We start from the raw sequence: 19873 nt of genomic DNA on the forward strand, positions 1-19873 counted from the left end.
AACACGCACACATATATATATATATATATATAAAAAGATAAAAATGTTCTTCAAAATAACTGGATTCGGCATTAAATAATCTGAAAAGAGTTGATATGCCGTAAAACCAACCAACCAAACCACAGAAGACATTACAAGCCTGTCTGCTTTCATGGTAATTGCTCGTCTGAGCTCCAGTTTATGGTCCCCTCCCCTTCGCCAAACTTTCATGAAAAACACTCGTCTAGCTAAAACCACTATTCCCCCACTCTTTATCTGTGCTTCAAGTTAAATGTGGATTCCATCCATTTTATTTTTATTTTATATTCTCAGCAAAACTAAAATCTATATTACTCCCACAAGTGATTTTACGGTTCTGAAAATATGTTCCTATTATGTCATCCGATTCCGCATGCACAAAGAAAACGCTCTTTTAGAAATTGTGAAAGAATCTGAATCTGAAATTTAGAACGGAATCAAAATAAGAAAAAAAAAATATTGAAATCGTCTCATCATTATATCATATATTTTAAAAAGGGTCTAGGGTTTTAAAATGGGTCTAGAGTCCACTTCAAGAAATTGATGTTGAACCCTCTTTATAGAATCGAAAAACCTGTCGACATTCTGACTTTTGGTCATCAAATAAGATGACACTTAAAACTTTTCCGGGCCTGAACAAACTTTTTTTTCATTAGTTATGTATGTAGAACATAATCCTGAAAGTAGAAATATATTCTAAACTGAAACATTTAATTGGAATTCATTATTGAGATGAGTATTATTTATCTGGGACTTTATAAGTGGTGACTTTGTATAAAAAAAAAAAAAAAAAAAAAAAAAACTTGCTGTTCTCTCCAATTAGCTAGTTTTAAAAGCAAAATTGATCCACAGGTCCAATCCCCTATATATCAAGATCAAAGTATGTAGATCAAAAATTCAGAAGTTAGACTTTCCACACTATAAATTACAATATATTTAACTGTATTTTACGACCTGGCAACGCTGGGTGACCCCCCCCCCTCCCACGGTAGTATCTATATATAAAGCTGAGTTTTTCGTCGCACTTGCATCAATATTAAAAGCCTACTTTTTATGTTTTGCTTTTATTTTTTTAAATCTTTGAGAAAAGGTCTTCATGTATTTTTATTTTTTATTATTTTTATTTTTTATTTTTTATTTTTATTTTATTTTTATTTTTTTTATTTTTATTTTTTATTTTTATTTTATTTTTATTTTTTATTTTTATTTTTTATTTTTTATTTTTATTTTTATTTTTATTTTTATTTTTATTTTTATTTTTATTTTTATTTTTATTTTTATTTTTTATTTTTATTTTTATTTTTATTTTTTATTTTTATTTTTATTTTTATTTTTTTTTTTATTTTTTTTTTTTTGCGGACTGTTATCCTCATTTTCAAAGTTGCTGCTGTTTCACCACGTTTCGGCCAACTTATCCTCTGGCCTTCTTCAGGTGGTTAACTGTGACAGGATAGTAATGCCGAGTTTTATAACTGTATCCCAAGTAATTACTGCCAGAATACCTACTTTTTTTTTTCTATTAAAAAAAAAAAAAAAAAATCAAAATGAACATAGAATAATCGTGGTTATGCGAGCTACTAAATAAAGGTCATCTAATTTGCATATTCTTCGAAAAACGTACTTTTAATTCATTTACTTTTTTTTATGGTTTCTAATTAGATGATTGGTTTAACTATTGTGCTCAGTTCTGTTTATGCATAGTTTCTACATTCTGCATAATTGTGTAGAATTTAAGTAGAACAAGTTCTAGCATACACAAATGTATATATTTTAATTGAAATTCATTGATTATTTATTGAGTATTTATCAATTTATTGCAGACTATTATTCTCCTCTTTCTTAGTTGTTTCATGTTTCAGCCAACTATTCCTCTGGCCTTCGTCATATGGTAACCGCAACAGGATAGGAACTCCGAATCTCCTACATGCATTCTCAGCAATTACTGCCTTCCATAGTTGTTGTCGTCTCACCACGGTTTGGCCAAGTAAGCCTCTTGCCGGCTTTGGGTAGGATTGAAACCGCTATTTTCAAACAATTCTTACCTGGAATCGTAGATTCAACATCTCTATTAACTGCGCCATGGGGCCCCGAAGGTGAGACAGCAACAACTATGAATAGCAGTAATTGCTGAGAATAGTTACATTTGGAGTTCCTATCCCGTTGTGGTTACCAACTGATGAAGGCCTGAGGAATAGTTGGATGAAACGTCATGAAACCACTAAGTCCGTAATAAATTAAAATATTTGTATTAAAAATGTGCAGTGTAAAGCCGTTTCACAAGTAAGTCGGATTCTACCTTTTTAGGCGACTACGTGTGAAAAGAAAGAAAAGGCTTGAAGTTTTGTTCCAAGTTCTGCAGAAGGGCAGGTCCTGTAGAATCAGCAGAAAAGAAAGTCCTGTAAAGTCAGCAGACGAGCAAGTCCCAAAAAATCACACACACACTAAAGTACTCTTAAAGCTGCAGCAGTTCACCGATACGATCACACTGACGTCGATCCTAGAAAAAGACGCCCCCATGTTCCAAACACACTCCCTTTATCCTTCCGGCGTCCGTCCTCGGCCAATCGGCAGCCAAAGAACGGTCACGTGGGGCCCAGTGATGATCGCACAATCTACAAGATGAGGACGGCGCCATTTTGGAATTTCTTTCATGTCTCGGCCATGCACGTACGCACACCGTAGGAGCGTTCCAAGGTAAGGCATGACGCGCAGACACGTGGGCGCTTCCTCCCTTCATTTTCTTCGACTCTACACGGTGGATGTGGTTTACATATGCTACTGTATACAGCAAGACGTAGTTGAACTTTTTCTGTAAAAAAAAAAAAAAAAAAAAAAGTACCCCTATATACTAGCAAATCTACCGAATTTAAAATACTTCTAAAATCTTAAATTTTATTTATTTATTTTTTTTTTTCCAGTTTTCCAGTTTGTGCAAAAACCACTTCCGAATCAAAATGTCTGGTAAGTTCATTTCTTATTGGTATTTATTTACTTCCACACGAAAGCAAAATGTGACACAAGGTTGTTTTTAGTGAGGGAAGGGAGGGGGGGGTCAGCTCCCCAAAAACGGGCCACTCTGGAGGTAGGCAAAACTAAAAATTGCCTCCGTATAGAGGGTTTCCTCTCCATTGACCAAGGGCAAATTAAGTGTAGCATCAGAACAGATACTACACTAGAACGCGGAAATTACCCACACATGAAACCCACCTGCAATTTAACGCGGCGCGTGATGCCCACACAAAATTATACACGCAACTCGCAACTATGCACAAAAACCAACATGAAAAAAATGACTATACATGAATGTCTAATTTAAAAGATAGTCAAAATATACAAAAATTAATTCAGCCGATTAACCCCCCGCCCCGCCCCGCCTGTAAGGTATATATTAGTGTTGGAAAGATTAATCGAAAACCAAAAAATCGGAACTTTTTGGAATCTGAAAAAATTCTCAATTATTCTTTTAATTGTAGTTTTCATTTGATTTTGTTTAAAGCAAAATCTTCAACTGCTGGTCGCAAGATAATCAATATCTGTGCCTAAACCTAAATGCAGATTCCATGAACAAAGCTTTTAGAACTGCACGCCTGTGGAACTCTCTTCCAGTTGTCTGCTTTCCAGCTGACTACAATCTGATTGTCTTCAAGTCCAACATAAACAAGTTCTTGAACCCAAGTAATCCAATTCACAAAATTCCCACTAATGTTTACTACGCTATAATCACATTGGCTAATGTATACCTATTAACCCTTATCCTAGAGTGGCCTCTGATTCCTGTGAAAAAAAAAGTTTCCAAAAGTTAATCTTTTGGTAGTTTTCAAGTTTTATTCAGACATACAACCACATACGCAACGGCTAAAAACTTCTCGGCACATACGAATGCACTCGGAACCACATCCACGTGTGCATACACGCACCAACCCATCAGATAGAACAGTTGGAAAGAAGTCATGCACTATTTACTATGACTAGTTTAAGGTCATATCCAGGACCGTCAAGAAGTGGAGGAAGGGGGAGATGGGGCAGTTTTGTTTTTGCAGAACATAGTTTTACGAAAGAGAATAGAAAAAACATCAATGTTAGGTGCATTTTATTTCAGGAGTGGTTGTTTTTGTTTTACGGCATATCAACCCTTTTCAGGTTATTTAATGCCGAATCCAAAGATTTTGAAGAAAGATTATTTTTAATAGAATGTTTTCAAGTCAGTTTCTATTAAACCCATAGTTGGGACCCTAACAGGTACTACCACTCAGGGTTAGAGTGGACCTGGGAGCAATGGCAATTAAAGGGTGGCTCCACATTCCCCAAAGCCCGCAAGCTGGGGCCTCACCACTGGATATAGTTTAACGTCATATTCAGGACCTTTATTTCAGGAAGCCAATATCTTCAGACAGCCTGATCTGGTAGCACATATAGACAGACACAAGCAGAAACATATATACACATGCGCAGACAGAAACAAAATCCTGTTCGGACGGTTATTATACAATGCAACGCAATGGAGTATGTAAATATCTCCATGGGAAAATCTGTAAAAACCTGAATATCCAATGTAATAGCAAATCTTGGGAACATGTTTACCGGAAATAACAGTTGGAAATAAGTCATGCACCATCCACTGATTACAAAATTCCTACAGCTACATACCTAGAAAATTGGGCTATTAAGCCTGACCTAGTGATATGGGACAAGAAGAAAGTAGCAACCCTACTTGAAGTCAGCATGTAAATGACAAAATTCTCTCTCCTCGGATCTCTAGCGCGTGGTTCAGTGGGGGAAGACGTGGCTGGTTACCTTTAATGCATCTAAAACCAAACTCCTATCCTTACATCATCAACGCACTGATCCCCATCTGGCATCAATTGAAATAGATGGCTCTCGTCTAGAAGCCCCGTGTTTTGACACGCTTCTGGGTTTGACCTTTACTCCTGATTTGAAATGGATCACTTACATCAAGTCTGTTGCCAAGGTTGCTGGAAAGATGGTGGGATCCTTCTACCGCTCCAGAAGATATCTCACCTCACTGCTGATGCAATTCTCTATCTATATAAAAGCCAAGTACGTCCAAGGATGGAATACTGCTGCCATATCTGGGCAGGAGCTGCTAAAAACAGCCTATCCTGCCTTGACAGAGTACAAAATAGACTTCGTGGCTTAGTGGGGGATGCTCTTTTCTCTACCCTGCAACCTCTCTCCCACAGAAGAGACGTTGCGAGCCTATCTTTGTTTTATCATTATTTCCATGGCAGGTGCTCGTCTGAACTCCAATCTCTGGTCCCACCTCGCCAATCTTTCACGAAAAACACCTGTCTAGCTGAATCCACTGAAAAATTTCCCCCACTCTATATCTGTGCCTAAATCAAACGTGGATTCTATGAACAAAGCTTCTTTCTTAGAACTGCACACCTGTGGAACTCTGTTCCGTCTGCCTGCTTCTCACCTGACTACAACTTTGATGTCTTCAAGTCCAACGTTAACAAATTCCTAATGAACCGCCCCCTTAAGTAAACACTTCATCAAATCTCCACACTAACGTAATGTACTTGCAATAACCCTTATCCCTGAGTGGCTTCCGAGCCTTGATTAGTGGTGACCACCATGTAAAAAAAAAAAAAAAAAAAAAAAAAAAGCATCCCTAATGATGCTGGCCTTAACAGAGCAGAGAGGGAGAAAATAAAAATACCAAGGGCTTATGTATGACATGGAAAGAAACTGAAATCTTAAAGTATCAATCATACAAGTCATTATAGGAGCAACCGAGCTAATTTAAAAAATTATCTGGTGAATATACCCAGTGAACCAAGTGCAAGAGAAATACAAACAATAGCACTTAAACGGATAGTTAGAATCTTAAAAAGATCTCTCATTTGAAGTAACTAAACTAATGGGAGAATGTTTGGTATCTGGTAGAATGCCCCATCCTCAGGAAAAACAGTGATAAAACAAAAGGTAAAACAAAATACGAAGGTCTTATGTACGATATGAAAAGAAACTGGAATCTTAGGAAGATCTCCATTATTCCAGTAGTTATAGGAGCAACTGGACTCATAAAAAAAATTTCAAAAACTGACAAATATACCCGGTGATCCAAGTATAATAAAGGTTCAAACGATTGCACTTAAAGGGACGGTTAAAATCTTAAAGATCTCTCGGTTAATATGAGTTAGCGGGTGAATTTTTGGCATCCAGTAGGATGCTTCATCCCCAGCTTGAACAAACTAATGAGAAAATTAAAATAAAAACGAAAAATTGGAATTTTTGGAAGATCGACATTCCACTAATTTATAAGAGCAACCAGACTCGTGAGAAAAAAATTTCAGAAACTATCTGGAAAAAATACCCGGTGAACCAAGTGCAGGCGGTTCAAACAATTGCACTTAAAGGCATGGTTAAAATCTTAAAATGATCTGTCTGAATGCCTGAGATAGTGGATGGATGTTTGACATCCGTTAGGATGCCCCATTCCTAACCAGAACAAAATTCTAAAATTGAATAGAAAGTGTAAAAATCTGAAAGTGTCTGTCTGTACATTTTCCTACGCAATAACTCTGTCAATTTTAAGTCTAAATTCGAAATTTGATATACAGGGTACTGAGATTTGGGAAAATCTTTGTAATCCGTTTTCGCTGTTTGTTGTTAAGGAATCAGTTCAATGATTTGACCTTTGAGAACTCTACCAAACTCCTCTGCCAATTTTGGGGTCTAAACACTTGAAATTTTAGATAGAGGTTCCTTGGACATGGGGTCCTGGATATGACCTTAAACTATATCCGATGGTGAGGCCCCCAACTTGCAGGCCTTAGGGAGTTTGGAGCCACCCTTTAATTGCCATTGCTCCCAGGTCCACTCTGACGCGGAGTGGTAGCACCTGTTAGGGTCTCAACTATGAGTTGAATAGAATAGAATAAGACTTAAAAAAAAACAAATATACTATATAAAAAAATGGTTCTTCAAAATCACCAGATTCGGCATTAAATAACCTGAAAAGGGTTGATATGCCGCAAAACAAACAACCAACCAACCAACCTTGGACATGGATCTGACTTACTGAGCCCAAAATAAATGTTAAGGGATCGAATGTTAATAAGGGGTCAAAGTAAAAAAAAAAGAAAAAAAAATTTTTTTCTTTCTTATACACCTCCAAATACCCGGGCAACGCCAGGCTAAAATGCTAGTAACTATATAAAATGTTTAATTTAAGAACTAGTTGAACAGTACAAAACTTTAAGATGATTGTAACACTAGCTTTTACAAGAAATAGTGTACCTTCTCCAAGTGATGTTATCTCGAGTAGCAACATGAGTTTGGACATTCCACCAGACCAGATGAATTCTTGCCCTGAAATCCAGTAAGACCAAGAGACCAAAAGGATATACTATAAACATGAAATTGGTTTGAGGAGAGGAAAATTATGTTCTCAACTTGCAGAACATTTTTTTTAACAAAGGAATCACCACTTATCAAGGCCCAGAAGCCACTCGAGAATAAGGGTTAAAGAGTGTACAGTAGTCAAAAGGACAATATCATGGTAATCTTTAAAAAATGTAAATTTGATAAATTGGGTTACTTAAGGGGGACGCCTCATCAAGAACTTGTTTATGTTGGACTTAGACGACCATATTGTAGTCGGCTGGAAAGCAGGTAAACGGAAGAGTTCCATGGGCATGCAGTTCTAAGAAACATTGTTCATGGAATCTAGGTTTAGGCACAGATAAAGAGTAGGGAAAATTATTGATAGTGTTTTCAGCCAGACGAGTGTTTATCGTGACTGTTTGGTGAGGGGGGGAGCGTAGATTGGAGCTCAGGCAGATGGCCATGAAAATAAGAGATAAAGAACTATAATGAACATCCGAGCGTCTATATATCTTATATAGTGTTAGTCCTAGAAAGGTCAGTTTTCTTTGATTTGAGAACTTCGACTGAAGTAAAATGAAAAGTGATGAAAAATTTTATCTAGAAGTGCGTGTGCAATTCTCAGCCTATATATTCAACAAATTTTTGATCTACAGACTTGAAAGTTGGTATATAGGGTAGTCAGACCTGTGGAAACCTTTTCGGTTTTCATCTACAAAAAAGGGCTGCTAAGGGGGGCTAAAATTGGTACTTGGAAGCCATCGGACTTTTGTTTGCCCACCGAATGAATCCTTCTCATGACAGATTACTTATGTTTTGTATAAGTAGGTTTGAAAACACTTTGAAGGTCGTGTTAAGCTAGCCTAATGGTTATCTTAATTGATCCGCTGTCTTTAGGTTTTGGTTTCAATCGCGAGTTTTTTTTTTTGTTTTTTTTTTTTGTGAACTGTTTAGAAATATGACTCCATTTTATTTTTTATTTTTTAAGGAATTTAACGTTACGTTTAATTCCAGGCAACGCCGAATACATTTTCTAGTTCAAAATAGTTAAACAGCAGAAAACTTTGTATTCATGTGAAAAAATAACTCCCCCCATACCCCTCCCTTTCTTGTACCTCTGCTTAACTAATTTGTATTGAAAACCTCGGTGACCGAAATACAAAAAAAGTAGGTTTCGGAATCTTAAACAAATCGTTTGAAGATTATCATTGGCAGATGGCCAACATTTTTTTTTTTTTTTTTTCACGGCGGCCATATTGGATTTAGAATCGGTCGGTTATCACGAGTCAACTCTGTATAACACCTCCACCCCCGGTCGTAAAATATGCATAAATATATTTTAACTCCTGCAGATTTCGTATTTATTACAGAGCCAATTCTCTATTAAATATATCTACCTAATATATAGTACTGATTTCGGCGCTTATTTTGGGATGTGATCTTTATCTAACGGAGGTAATCAGCTTTTTTTTTTTTTTTTTTTTTTTTTTTTTTTTTTTTTTTTTTTTTTTTTTTTTAATACATGAAGATCACCACACCACTTATCCCCGAGTGGCTTCTGGGCCTGGATAAGGGTTACTAAAATATTTTGTAAATAATTTAGAGCCGATTTAGGACGCCGAAAAGATCATTAGAACAAGAAAACGGTTTTCCTCAAACTTCTATTTTGTCAGGATGCTGAAAATGAATATTTTTATGCAAATTATTAAGTTTGTATTTCAAAATTAAAAAATGTGATGAAAGTGAAAAAGAGGTCTGTAATAAACGAGTGAAATAACGAATTAAAATGCAAATTTTTTTTTAGTATTAAAAATAACTGGAAAATTTAGATGCGATATTAGTTTTCAGCATATCCGAAACCCTACAAATCATTTTCAAGGAAAATGTTAAGGTGGAAAACAAGTAAAAAAAAAAAAAAAAAAAAAAAAAAACTTCCCTTTTCTACTAACAAAATAATTAAATTATTTTTCATTTTAAAAATGAAATTCAAAGAATTTTATTTCGATTTTATGCTATTATCTCTTACATAAAGATCAAATCCTAAATAAGCGCCTGATTTCAAGTATTAAAAAATGACTTGGGTGTCGTCAGCTAGACTCGAAACCAAAACATTTAGTGCTATAGTTTCATTCCTACCGTTTGAGCTAACCTGAACGATAAAGATATAAAATTAAAGTTATGAATAAATTTTTGTACGCGTTATTCATCCAAACAAAGATTTTACTCATCATAAACCATCTTTGGTGTATGATTACTATTTCCTGTTAATTTCCGTGTTATGTGATCAGTAGTTTAAGAGTTTATCGATTAAATATTTTCACACGCATGCATACATACATCTGTTTTATTCATAGATTCTAACATGACTAGACTTGTTCAGTAGTCTCGTTTTTGTTTATAAATGAATTCTGTATCCTGGCAATTTTTTTTTTTTTTTTTTTTTTTTTTTTTACGCATAGGCATCACCACTTATCAAGGTCAAGAAGCCACTCGAGGATAAGGGTTATTGGACAATATATAGTAATCGTTAGTAATGGAAATTCAGTAAATTTGTTAAGTGGAACGGCTCAAGAACTTGTTTATTAGACTTCAAGACAACCATATTGTAGTCAGCTGAAATTAGAAAGACAATTTCATAGGCGTGCAGTTCTAGCAGTGTCAGAAATTTCGTGAAAATAGTGAATAATTCCACCCCATCTTTCCAAGCTTATAACTTCTCGAAAAATAATTCAAGCCCTAATTTTTTTTTTTCAATTAAAGGAGCAAGGACCGAGGTTTAAAAAGTGTTTTTTTTTTTTTTTTTTTTTTTAAAAGGTTTTAAACTTCGGACTTTACAGGTAAATTTCTAAAGAAGCGATTTTTTTTTTGTTTTAAATTTGAATATATTATTTATTGACATTTTCTCTTCAATTTGTGATATATAAAACTCCCCGACATAAATTATTTACTTTTTAATAGACATTTCAAAATGAGAGGCGTGAATTATTCGACCCCCTGTCTTTCCAAGCTTATAACTCCTCGAAAAATGTAATTCAAGCCCTAATTTTTTTTCAATTGAAGGAGCAAGGACCAAGGTTTCATTAAAAAAAAAAAGACAAAAAAAACGTGTTCTTATAAAATAAGGTTTTAAACTTAGAAATTTACAGGTAAATTTCTAAAAAAGGGATGTTTTTTTTGTTTTAAATTTGAATATATTATTTATTGACCTTTTCTCTTCAATTTGTGATATATAAAACTCTCCAACATAAATTAATTATTTACTTTTTAAGAGAAAGTTGAAAATGGGTGACACTTGGGGGGGGGGGCGTGAATTTAAAAAAAACGTTTGTCTAAAATATATTCGGTTTATTGGAAAGAACATAAAATTTCACATTGACCCTGAAAATATCGTAAAAATAGAATGAATAGAAATATTTTGAGTTCGGAAAATTCATTACTGTTTTTAAAAAAAAAAAAATATTTCTATTACTTTTAAAACAACTGTAATAGTTTATTTTGGAAGTATAATCCATAAAGAAAATAAATAACCCACTTTTAACAGAAATTACGAGATTTTTATATTGTATTCGCAGTTTCGTGTTAGGGGTGTCAAAAATTCCTACAAAAATTCTGATACTGCTAGTGCAGTTCTAAGAAAGAAGCTTTGTTCATGGAATCTACGTTTAGGCACAGATAAAGAGTGGGGGAAATTATTAATTTTGCTAGACGAGTGTTTCTTGTGAAAGTTTGGTGAGGTGGGGACCATAAATGGGAGCTCTGTCGAGGACTTGCCATGAAAATAGCGATAAAGCAAACTCGCAACATCTCTTCTGTGAGATAGAGGTCACAGGGAAGAGAAAGGGACATCTCCTACAAGGCTACAAAGTTTATTTTGAATTCTATCAAGGCAGGGTAAATCCTTTCTAGCAGCTCCTGCCCAAATGTGGCAACAGTACTCCATCCTTGGACGTACCTGGCTCTTATCTAGATAGAGAATTGCATCAGCAGTGATCGATCTACTGGATCGATAGAAGGATCCCACCATTTTTCCAGCGGCCTTGGCAACGGATTTAATGTTACATTTCAGTTCAGGAGTAAAAGCAAGTCCAGAAGCTTGTCAAAACATGAGGCCACCCAAGACGAGAGCCATTCATTTCAACTGATGCCGATGGGGATCAGAGCATTGATGTAAAGACAAAACTTGGTTTTAGATGCATTAAAAGTAACCAGCCACCTCTTTCCTCATTGTACCACGTGCTCAAGGTCAGAGAGTATCGGAGAGAACTTGGTTGTTTATGGTCTTAGATGTGATACTATAGTCGTCAGCATAAATGTCTATCAATGATGTAAGAATGTGATTTGGAAGATCATTAATATAGATCAGGAAGAGAGTTGGGCCCAGGATGAACCCCCCCCCTGAGGGACTCCAGCATTAATACTGTGAGCTTCTGATTTCTGTCGATCAACCACTACTTTTATGAACCTATCAGATGATTTAATAATTAAGACCTTTCCAGCTATACCGTAGCTCTGGTCACTCGGTGAGCAGAGAATAAGACTCCCTCCTAAGATTGTACCGATTTCGCTAGAAGACAACAGTGAGACGATGACAGCCTGTGCAATGAACACTCACCAACATAGGTTCGCAGTAGTTTTTTTTTTTTTATGATCACCACTTATCAAGGCCCGGAAGCCACTCAGGGATAAGGGTTATTGCAAGTAAATTACGTTAGTGTGGAGATTGGAAGTGTTTACTTAAGGGGGAGGTTCATTAGGAATTTGTTAACATTGGACTTGAAGACATCCAAGTTGTAGTCCAGTGGGAAGCAAGCAGACGGAGCAGTTCTAAGAAAGAAGCTTTGTTCATGGAATCCGCGTTTTGATTTAGGCACAGATACAGTGGGGAAAATTTTTCAGTGGATTCAGCTAAATGGGTGTTTTTCGCGAAAGATTGGCGAGGGAGGGGGGGGACCAGAGATTTGGAGTTCAGACGAGCACCTGCCATGGAAATAACAATAGAACAAGGATAGGCTTGCAACGTCTCTTCTGTGGGAGAGAGGTTGCAGGGTAGAGAAAAGGGCATCCCCCCACTAAGCCACGAAGTCTATTTTGTACTCTGTCAAGGCAGGATAGGCTGTTTTTAGCAGCTCCTGCCCAGATATGGCAACAGTATTCCATCCTTGGACGTACTTGGCTTTTATATAGATAGAGAATTGCATCAGTAGTGAGATATCTTCCGGAGCGGTAGAAGGATCCGACCATCTTTCCAGCGACCTTGGCAACAGACTTGATGTACGTGTTCCATTTCAGATCAGGAGTAAGTCAAACCCAGCTAGCATTCATTTTCTGTATCCTCAGCTTTCGACTTCTATAAATAGTGACTCACTATCAAGAAAAAAGATCAATAAACTTGGCCTCACAGACGAGTTAAAAAATTCAATTTTTCTTTTTAAATGAACACTTATTCTCTGTAAGTGTTCTGACTGATTCAATAACTGGGATACTTTATTTTGTGACGTCACCCAAAACAAACGCTTGTCAGCTGTTGCAAGACCAACATTTGCCATCTGTGAATTGTCTTTAATCGCTGTGATTCATCGCAAGTTTCCTCTCCCTCCAATACACACACACACACACTCCCGCGCGAGTATTAGTCATCAACTGCCAATAAGTTAGCTGTCAGCAACCGGAACCCGACGGACAGGTACATAACAATTTCTGAACTCTTATCGAAAGAACCGTAAGACTAACAGCGGCTTTTCTAAACTAGCTATAAGGGTGGGGGACTGCCGTTGAATCGTCCACCGAGCTCTAGTCCGATTATTTGTAATCGAAAAAAGGAGTTTGCAAAACTGGTCAATTTCTGTTCGGTATGATATCGATTAAAATACTGAAACCAATTTAAAAAATACTCTGATATCTTCACTAAAACCTAGCGATAATTTCTTATAGAACCGAAATAGAGTATTTGCCACTGGAACAGTAGCAGAAATGAAATTCCATCACCGCAATGTTGCATCACTGTTTTACAAATAATGGAATGTGTTCTGATGAACTTGTTTCACTTGAACCCCCTTCGACGTACATATCCCCGACAAACCCGTTTAGCAATAAGATCTCACCCCCCTTCCCTTCACTGTTGATGTCCCTAAAGCTTTTTATTCTAATAGTTTCTTCCCGCGAACAGCTAGACTTTGGAATTCCCTGCCTGCTTCCTTAGCTGTACTGATATGCAGACGTTTAAATGTAACAAATTTAATATTTCCTAGACATCCCCCCCCAAAATAGTATGGCCCTGTCGGTGGGGCATTAGAATACGCTGACTGTCCCCCCCCCCTGCAGAGGGTAAAAGTCCCTCAATGAGGGTCCTGGATATGACCTTAAACTATATCCAGTGTTGAGGCCCCAGCTTGTGGGCTTTGGGGAGTGTGGAGCCACACTTTAATTACCATTGCTCCCAGGTCCACTCTGACCCGGAGTGGTAGTACCTGTTAGGGTTCCAACTACGGGTTAAATAGAAACCGACGTGAAAACAACAAATATATTCTATTAAAAAAATTTTTCTTCAAAATCTTTGGATTCGGCATTAAATAACCCGAAAAGGGTTGATATGCCATAAAACAAAACCAACCAACCCAAATAGTAGCCCCTTACGTCCAAGTGGCGATATGCTTTGTAAGGAGTGAACAGGAGTAAAAACAAAACAACAAAACAAAACAAAAAAACAGCTTACCTTGCAGAATCAAGTTCATTAAATGTTTTAACTTGTGGAATATTTAATTCTGGTTAAGTAATCAGGAAAAGATACGCACCCTTTCAGAACCGATTTTTTGTAGATTTGTATAGAATAGTTTTTCTTTTTAAGGTAATCCATTCCGGTCTACAGATAATGTCGTGTCGTCAAAGAATACACATTAAGTTAACATTTTAAAATGTTACTGGTTCTGTTCTGTGACGCTAATTCTAACATTGCGAATGTAAATAAACGTCCTTATGGTTTCTCTTTTTTTTTTTTTTCATTTTTCTTAAACTTTTTCTTCTAGGGGATGGGACATCCAACCAGATGTCTGACATTTACCCCTATTTTAGTGAGTCCAACCAAGATCTTTTCAGGATTCTAGCCGTCCCTTTCAGTGCAATCGTTTGTATTTCACTTGCACTTGGTTCACCGGGTATGCTTGCTATGTACTTTTTAAAGTTCTTTTTCATAGGCCCAGTTGCTCCTATGATGACTGGTATAATTGAAACGTCTTTTAATTTCCAATTTCGTTTCATATCATACTTTGTAATCTTTTCCCTCTCAACTCTGTTAAGCCCTGTATCATTGGGTACACTGACCTCTATTACGGTCGCTTTTTTGTTTGCTCTGTCCCAAATCACTATATCTGGTTTAACAGCTGCATTTTCAAGATATGTAGCAGTAGGGATTATGTAGTCATAGTGAATAGTGTAGTTGTCATTCCCAACTGTTCGTTCGGGTATATGTTCCCAGGAGTTTTTACTACACTGAATGTTGAGTTTCTTACTGAAACGGTGCCTTCGTGGCGTTTAAATGACTTCACGAGTACGCTTCTTTGAAATCTTTTGAAATTCTTTTCTCTCGGTTTCTTTCGTTGATTTGTTTTGACAGGACTTTTCTTTTTCAAACAAACTGGAAATAATGAAGCTAGAATTGTTAACGATCTCTTTACTTGGTGTGGGCGTAAGAATTCATTCTTCATACGCTCAGCCGTTTTGGAACTTGTCGCTTACAAATTTTACGCAAAGGTAATTTATGTCTGGCAGTGTTCTTAGATATGTCTTGTACAGAAATTCATCCGATAAGTATCAAATCAAAAGAACTCTAACTTGTAACTAAAAAATTCTACAGGGGAATATTTTAAGTTACACTGACCAAGAGAAATAAAATCTCAGCAAATCATTTTTTTCTTAAAATAAAAAAAAAAGGTTTATTGTTGTCTAGAGATATTATGGGGTTAAATGGCAATGAACGAAAGGAACACAAGACAAATCTTACAGGCAAAGTGAGTTTAGCACTACGGTAGGCGTTTGCACACGACCGGCTTCGTCGCATACCAATCTCAAACTGCCAGGCACCGGTACTCGATACTGGAAGTGATGTCACGAGATAGTCCATTAATCCCATGGAGGAGCGTCTCCAACAGATATCTCAGTGGTAGTGTTAGACTACAGATTGAATGATCCTCTGTTCAAACCTGGGTGTAGCTCACCATTTTATTTAAATTTTTCTGGAGTTCAATTTCTAAGAGGTACTATTTAAAATCGCTGCAAATCATTTCTTCATTTGCATATTTTAAAACTAAGCATTAATAAGTGACTTTTCCAAACATTCATCATCAAGCCCAAACATCGGCTGACATGATATTGTAAACAAAAACGGACGGAATTTGTTATGAAAAGGAACGGACCCCAGTAAATAAGCAAAACTAAATAAGTTTGAAAATAATATTAGGAAAAGGCTAGAATCGAACCCAGTAAGCAAGTATTAAGACAATAGATATTGAAATCCTAGGAATGCAGAACGATTCGTCTTGTTCTCGCAAATAACTAAATATTATTCATGTCAGAGATAAAGCGATTGTCCATTCTTTAAGAAATAACTGGATATTAAATATGTCAGTTAAAAGAATGGACAATAACAAAGTTGAAAATGTTATGCAACAAATAGGTTAAATGATGCAATTTAATTTACGGATTTCTTTTTATCAGAGGTGTGTATACATGTGCAAAGGGCATGGGTAAATTGAAATGAGATAGTCACATTGGTTGACCACACCTCTGACGTCATAAAGGAAATTCTCAATATATTGGGATGGGGTTTGAAGTTAGGGAGTGATAGTCGGACGAGTCGAACAGCGACTTAGTGAAGCTGATGCCCTTAGAAGCGAAGCGGGTAAGAGACCATGTAGCCATACAAGCTTGAATTCCTGAGTCCTTAATCAGCCGGCTGATGAATAAAGAATCACCATCTATGTTTTGTAACTGTTTGTCTTCGTGTCATTACAACTGAAGGTAAATGTGTTTTATCTATCATCATAAACAAACTTTGTATAACCCCCTCCAAGCATTGTCTGTCCCCTCCTCCATCATAACTGAAGTATCTTCCTTTTAATGTAAAAGAACAGTATTACACATTCCTTCAATAATGAATCCGCATCTTGCACGGCTCAGAATGTCATTATCATCCATTGTTTTGATTCCCTCGTTATGTGTATCGCGAGATGAACCCCTAGCCCGACTACACAACATTTGAACATTTATTTTATTTTTTGCAAATTAGTCCGAGCAAATTTCTCATAACCTATATATCTGTAAAAGTGAACGTGCCTGTGTACATTTCCCAACGCATTAACTGTCAATTTTCAGTCTACAGACTCGAAATTTGATATACAGGGTACTGGGATTTGGGAAAATCTTTGTAATCCGTTTTTGGCCAGAAATTTGGCTGTTAAGAGGTCGAAGTTCAACGATTTGACCTTTTGAGAACTATACCAAACTCCTCCGCCAATTTTGGTTCTAAACACTTGAAATTTTAGATATAGGTTCCTTGCACATGGATTTAACTTAATAACTTTATTTGAGCCCCAAGGGGTCATAATAGGAGTCAGTTAAAAAATTGTCCCTTTTTTTTTTTTTTTTTTTTTTTCAACATACACCTCCAAACACTCGGGCAACGCCGGGCTGAAATGCTAGTATATATATATATATATAATCAATAGAGGATTGATTCTGTAATAATACATACACAATCTGCATAAATTAAAATATCATGATTAAGCGTATTGTATGACCGGACAACCAGCTAGTATCTGAATAAATGAAAACATTTTGTCTAAACATACCTATGTCTTCCATTATTTAGGTCCTGGATATGACCTTAAACTATATCCAGTGGTGAGGCCCTAGCTTACGGGCTTTGGGGAGTGTGGAGCCACCCTTTAATTGCCATTGCTCCCAGGTCCACTCTGACCCAGAGTGGTAGTACCTGTTAGGGTCCCAACTATGGGTTAAATAGAAACCGACTTGAAAATAAATATATTCTATTAAAAAATTTTTCTTAAATCTTTGGATTTGGCATTAAATAACCTGAAAAGGGTTGATATGCCGTAAAACAAAAACAATCAAATCCATTATTTAAAAGGAATCTTGAGTTCGTTCTCTATGGACTTGAAAAAATCTCAAATTTTTATGAAATTTTGCACAGATACATTATGTGCCTGGCAGTGCTCTTAGGTAGGCTTTGTATCAGAATTAACCAACCACCTTTTCCCCATTGCATCACATGCTCAAGATCTGAAAAGAGAATCGGAAAGATCTTGGTCATTGCCAACCTTTTTGAGGTGTTGCCATAGATTGTGGTGTCGTTTGCATAAACGGCTAAGAATGTGATTTGGGAGACTATTGAAGATCAAGAGTTGAGCCTAGGATGGAACCCTGAAGGATGCCAGCATTTATACTATGAGCTTCTGGTTTCTGCCCATCGACGACTACTCTGATAAGCCTATCAGAGAAAGGATTTACTAATTGAGGACATTTCCAGCTATGGAAGAGCTGGAAATCTTGTGAAGTAGACCTTTATGCCATACCCCTATCAAAAGCCTTTGATATGTCTAGAGCTATAGCTCTAGAAACGAAGCCTTTGTTGAGAAATGACAAGAATCTTTCCGATTCTCTCTCTCTCACGTGGTACAATGGGAGAGGTGACTGTTTTTTTTTTTTTTTTTTTTTTTTTTTTTTTTTTTTTTTTATCTAAAACCAAGCTTCTCTCTTCTTATAATCGCTCTGACCCCCCCCTCCTCTGGCATCAATAGAAATGAATGGCTTTCGTCTTGAAAGCACCATGTTTTAACAAGCTTCTGGGACTAACCTTCACTCCTGATCTGAAATGGAACGTGCACATCTGTTGCCATGATTGCTGGGAAAAAAGTTGGATCATTCTATCGCTCAAGAAGCTCTTGCTTCCAATGCAATCTTTTATCTGAATAGGAGCCAAGTATGTCCTAAAATGAAGTACTGCTTCCACATCTGGGCAGAAACTGCTTTGCGCACCCTCGTGCAAAACCAGCTTCAAAATCTAGTAGGTGATGTTCTTTGCGTTATCCTTGCAACCCTTTGCACATGGAAGAGAGGTTGTAAGCTTGTCTCTGCTCTATCGTTATTTTCATAGCAAGTGCTTGTCTGAGCTCCACGGTATGCCCCCCCCACCACTTCCAAAATTTCATAAAAATGCACCTGACTGCACTAGCTACAACCATTATCAACAATTTTCCCCATTCTCTATCTATACCTAAAGCTAAATACATTCCATGAACAAAGCTTCTTTTCTAGGACTGCCCGCCTGTGGAACACTTTACCACTGGCCTGCTTCCTGGTCAATTACAACATGGTAACATCAAAGTCTAATGTAAACAACTTCTCGTAAGCTGCCCCCTTAATTAATTTAAGTTCTACACCATTAAACGATTGCATTATCACCGTACATTCATTTACCCTTATCCTCGAGTGGCATTTGGGCCTTGAATAAGTGGCGACTTACTAGTAAAAACAAAACTTCCGACAAATCTAGCAAGCAGCAAAAATCCACCCTTTCAATGAGGCTTCAAGATACCGCAAAGACTTCTAGTATTTTGTATTTTATTTCATTTTTTTACCTCTGACTGCTAGACTTGGGAATTCTCTCCTTGTATTTTGCTTCCTTGACAGTACTACCCTATAGAACACTCTGCTCTCTGCTCCCCACCCCTCCTCCAAGGCCCTGTTAGGCATGATTTTTTTTTTTTTTTATGAAAAAAGGTTAGATTGCAAATAACCTTATTTAAATTATATTAGTTTTTATGATTTAAAGTCTTTTTATATTATTGAAATGATATTAGTTTTTATGATTTTAAAAAGCCTTCTTATATTATTTAAATATTAGTTGTTTTTATGATTTAAAAAAAAAAAGTCTTTATATTTTGTTTAAATTCCTAATCCTATTAAAAAAAATTTTTTTCAATTAAAAATATTTTGGAAACTTAAATATCTTAACTTACTTGCATCTGTAGAAAGTTTTCCATTGAATATTCTTGGCGTGGCATCTTGAGAAATTTTACTTCGTTTTCTTGTCTAAAATGTTTTCGAATGTCTAAAATGTTTTCGAATGGCTAAAAAACACTAATTTATAACTCTAATTGTTCCTATTTACTTCCTCCCCACGAGGGCGGGTAGACGCAAGATCGGGTTTTAATGTGGGGGAAAAATCCAGCTCCCTCCCTCCAAAAAAGGGGCACTCTTAATAGGAACAAAAATAAAAATTGTCTCAATCTAGAAGGATTTCGCATTCACTGACCGAGGTCTGAAAAGGTGAAGTGTAGTATCAGAACAGATCCTACACTTTGCTCCCATCACTCTAGTTGTAAAGCTCAATTTACTATTTAGTTGTAATCTTCCTCAAAGACCACGCCCACCCCTTTTTTTTTTTTTTTTTTTTTTTTACTATCAGACGAGGCGAATATTTATAACT

The 19873-nt window shown here is 36.4% G+C and overlaps 1 protein-coding gene across 2 annotated transcripts in view; it reads left to right on the forward strand.

The window, feature by feature from the left end:
* Positions 1–19873, forward strand: part of LOC145265355 (gelsolin-like protein 2) — a 123917-nt gene that overhangs the window by 50647 nt on the left and 53397 nt on the right. The window contains exon 2 of one of the 2 annotated variants that reach the window (XM_080121127.1): positions 2937–2979. In XM_080121127.1, coding sequence (XP_079977253.1) covers positions 2973–2979 — 7 coding nt within the window. In that variant the 5' untranslated portion in view covers positions 2937–2972. The remainder of the gene's footprint in view (positions 1–2936; positions 2980–19873) is intronic. The other variant, XM_080121128.1, reaches the window with a different exon arrangement.

The sequence above is a fragment of the Euprymna scolopes genome, chromosome 40 (genome assembly GCF_053919585.1).
Source record: "Euprymna scolopes isolate OS-2025 chromosome 40, ASM5391958v1, whole genome shotgun sequence".
In the NCBI taxonomy this organism is placed as follows: Eukaryota; Metazoa; Mollusca; class Cephalopoda; order Sepiida; family Sepiolidae; genus Euprymna; species Euprymna scolopes.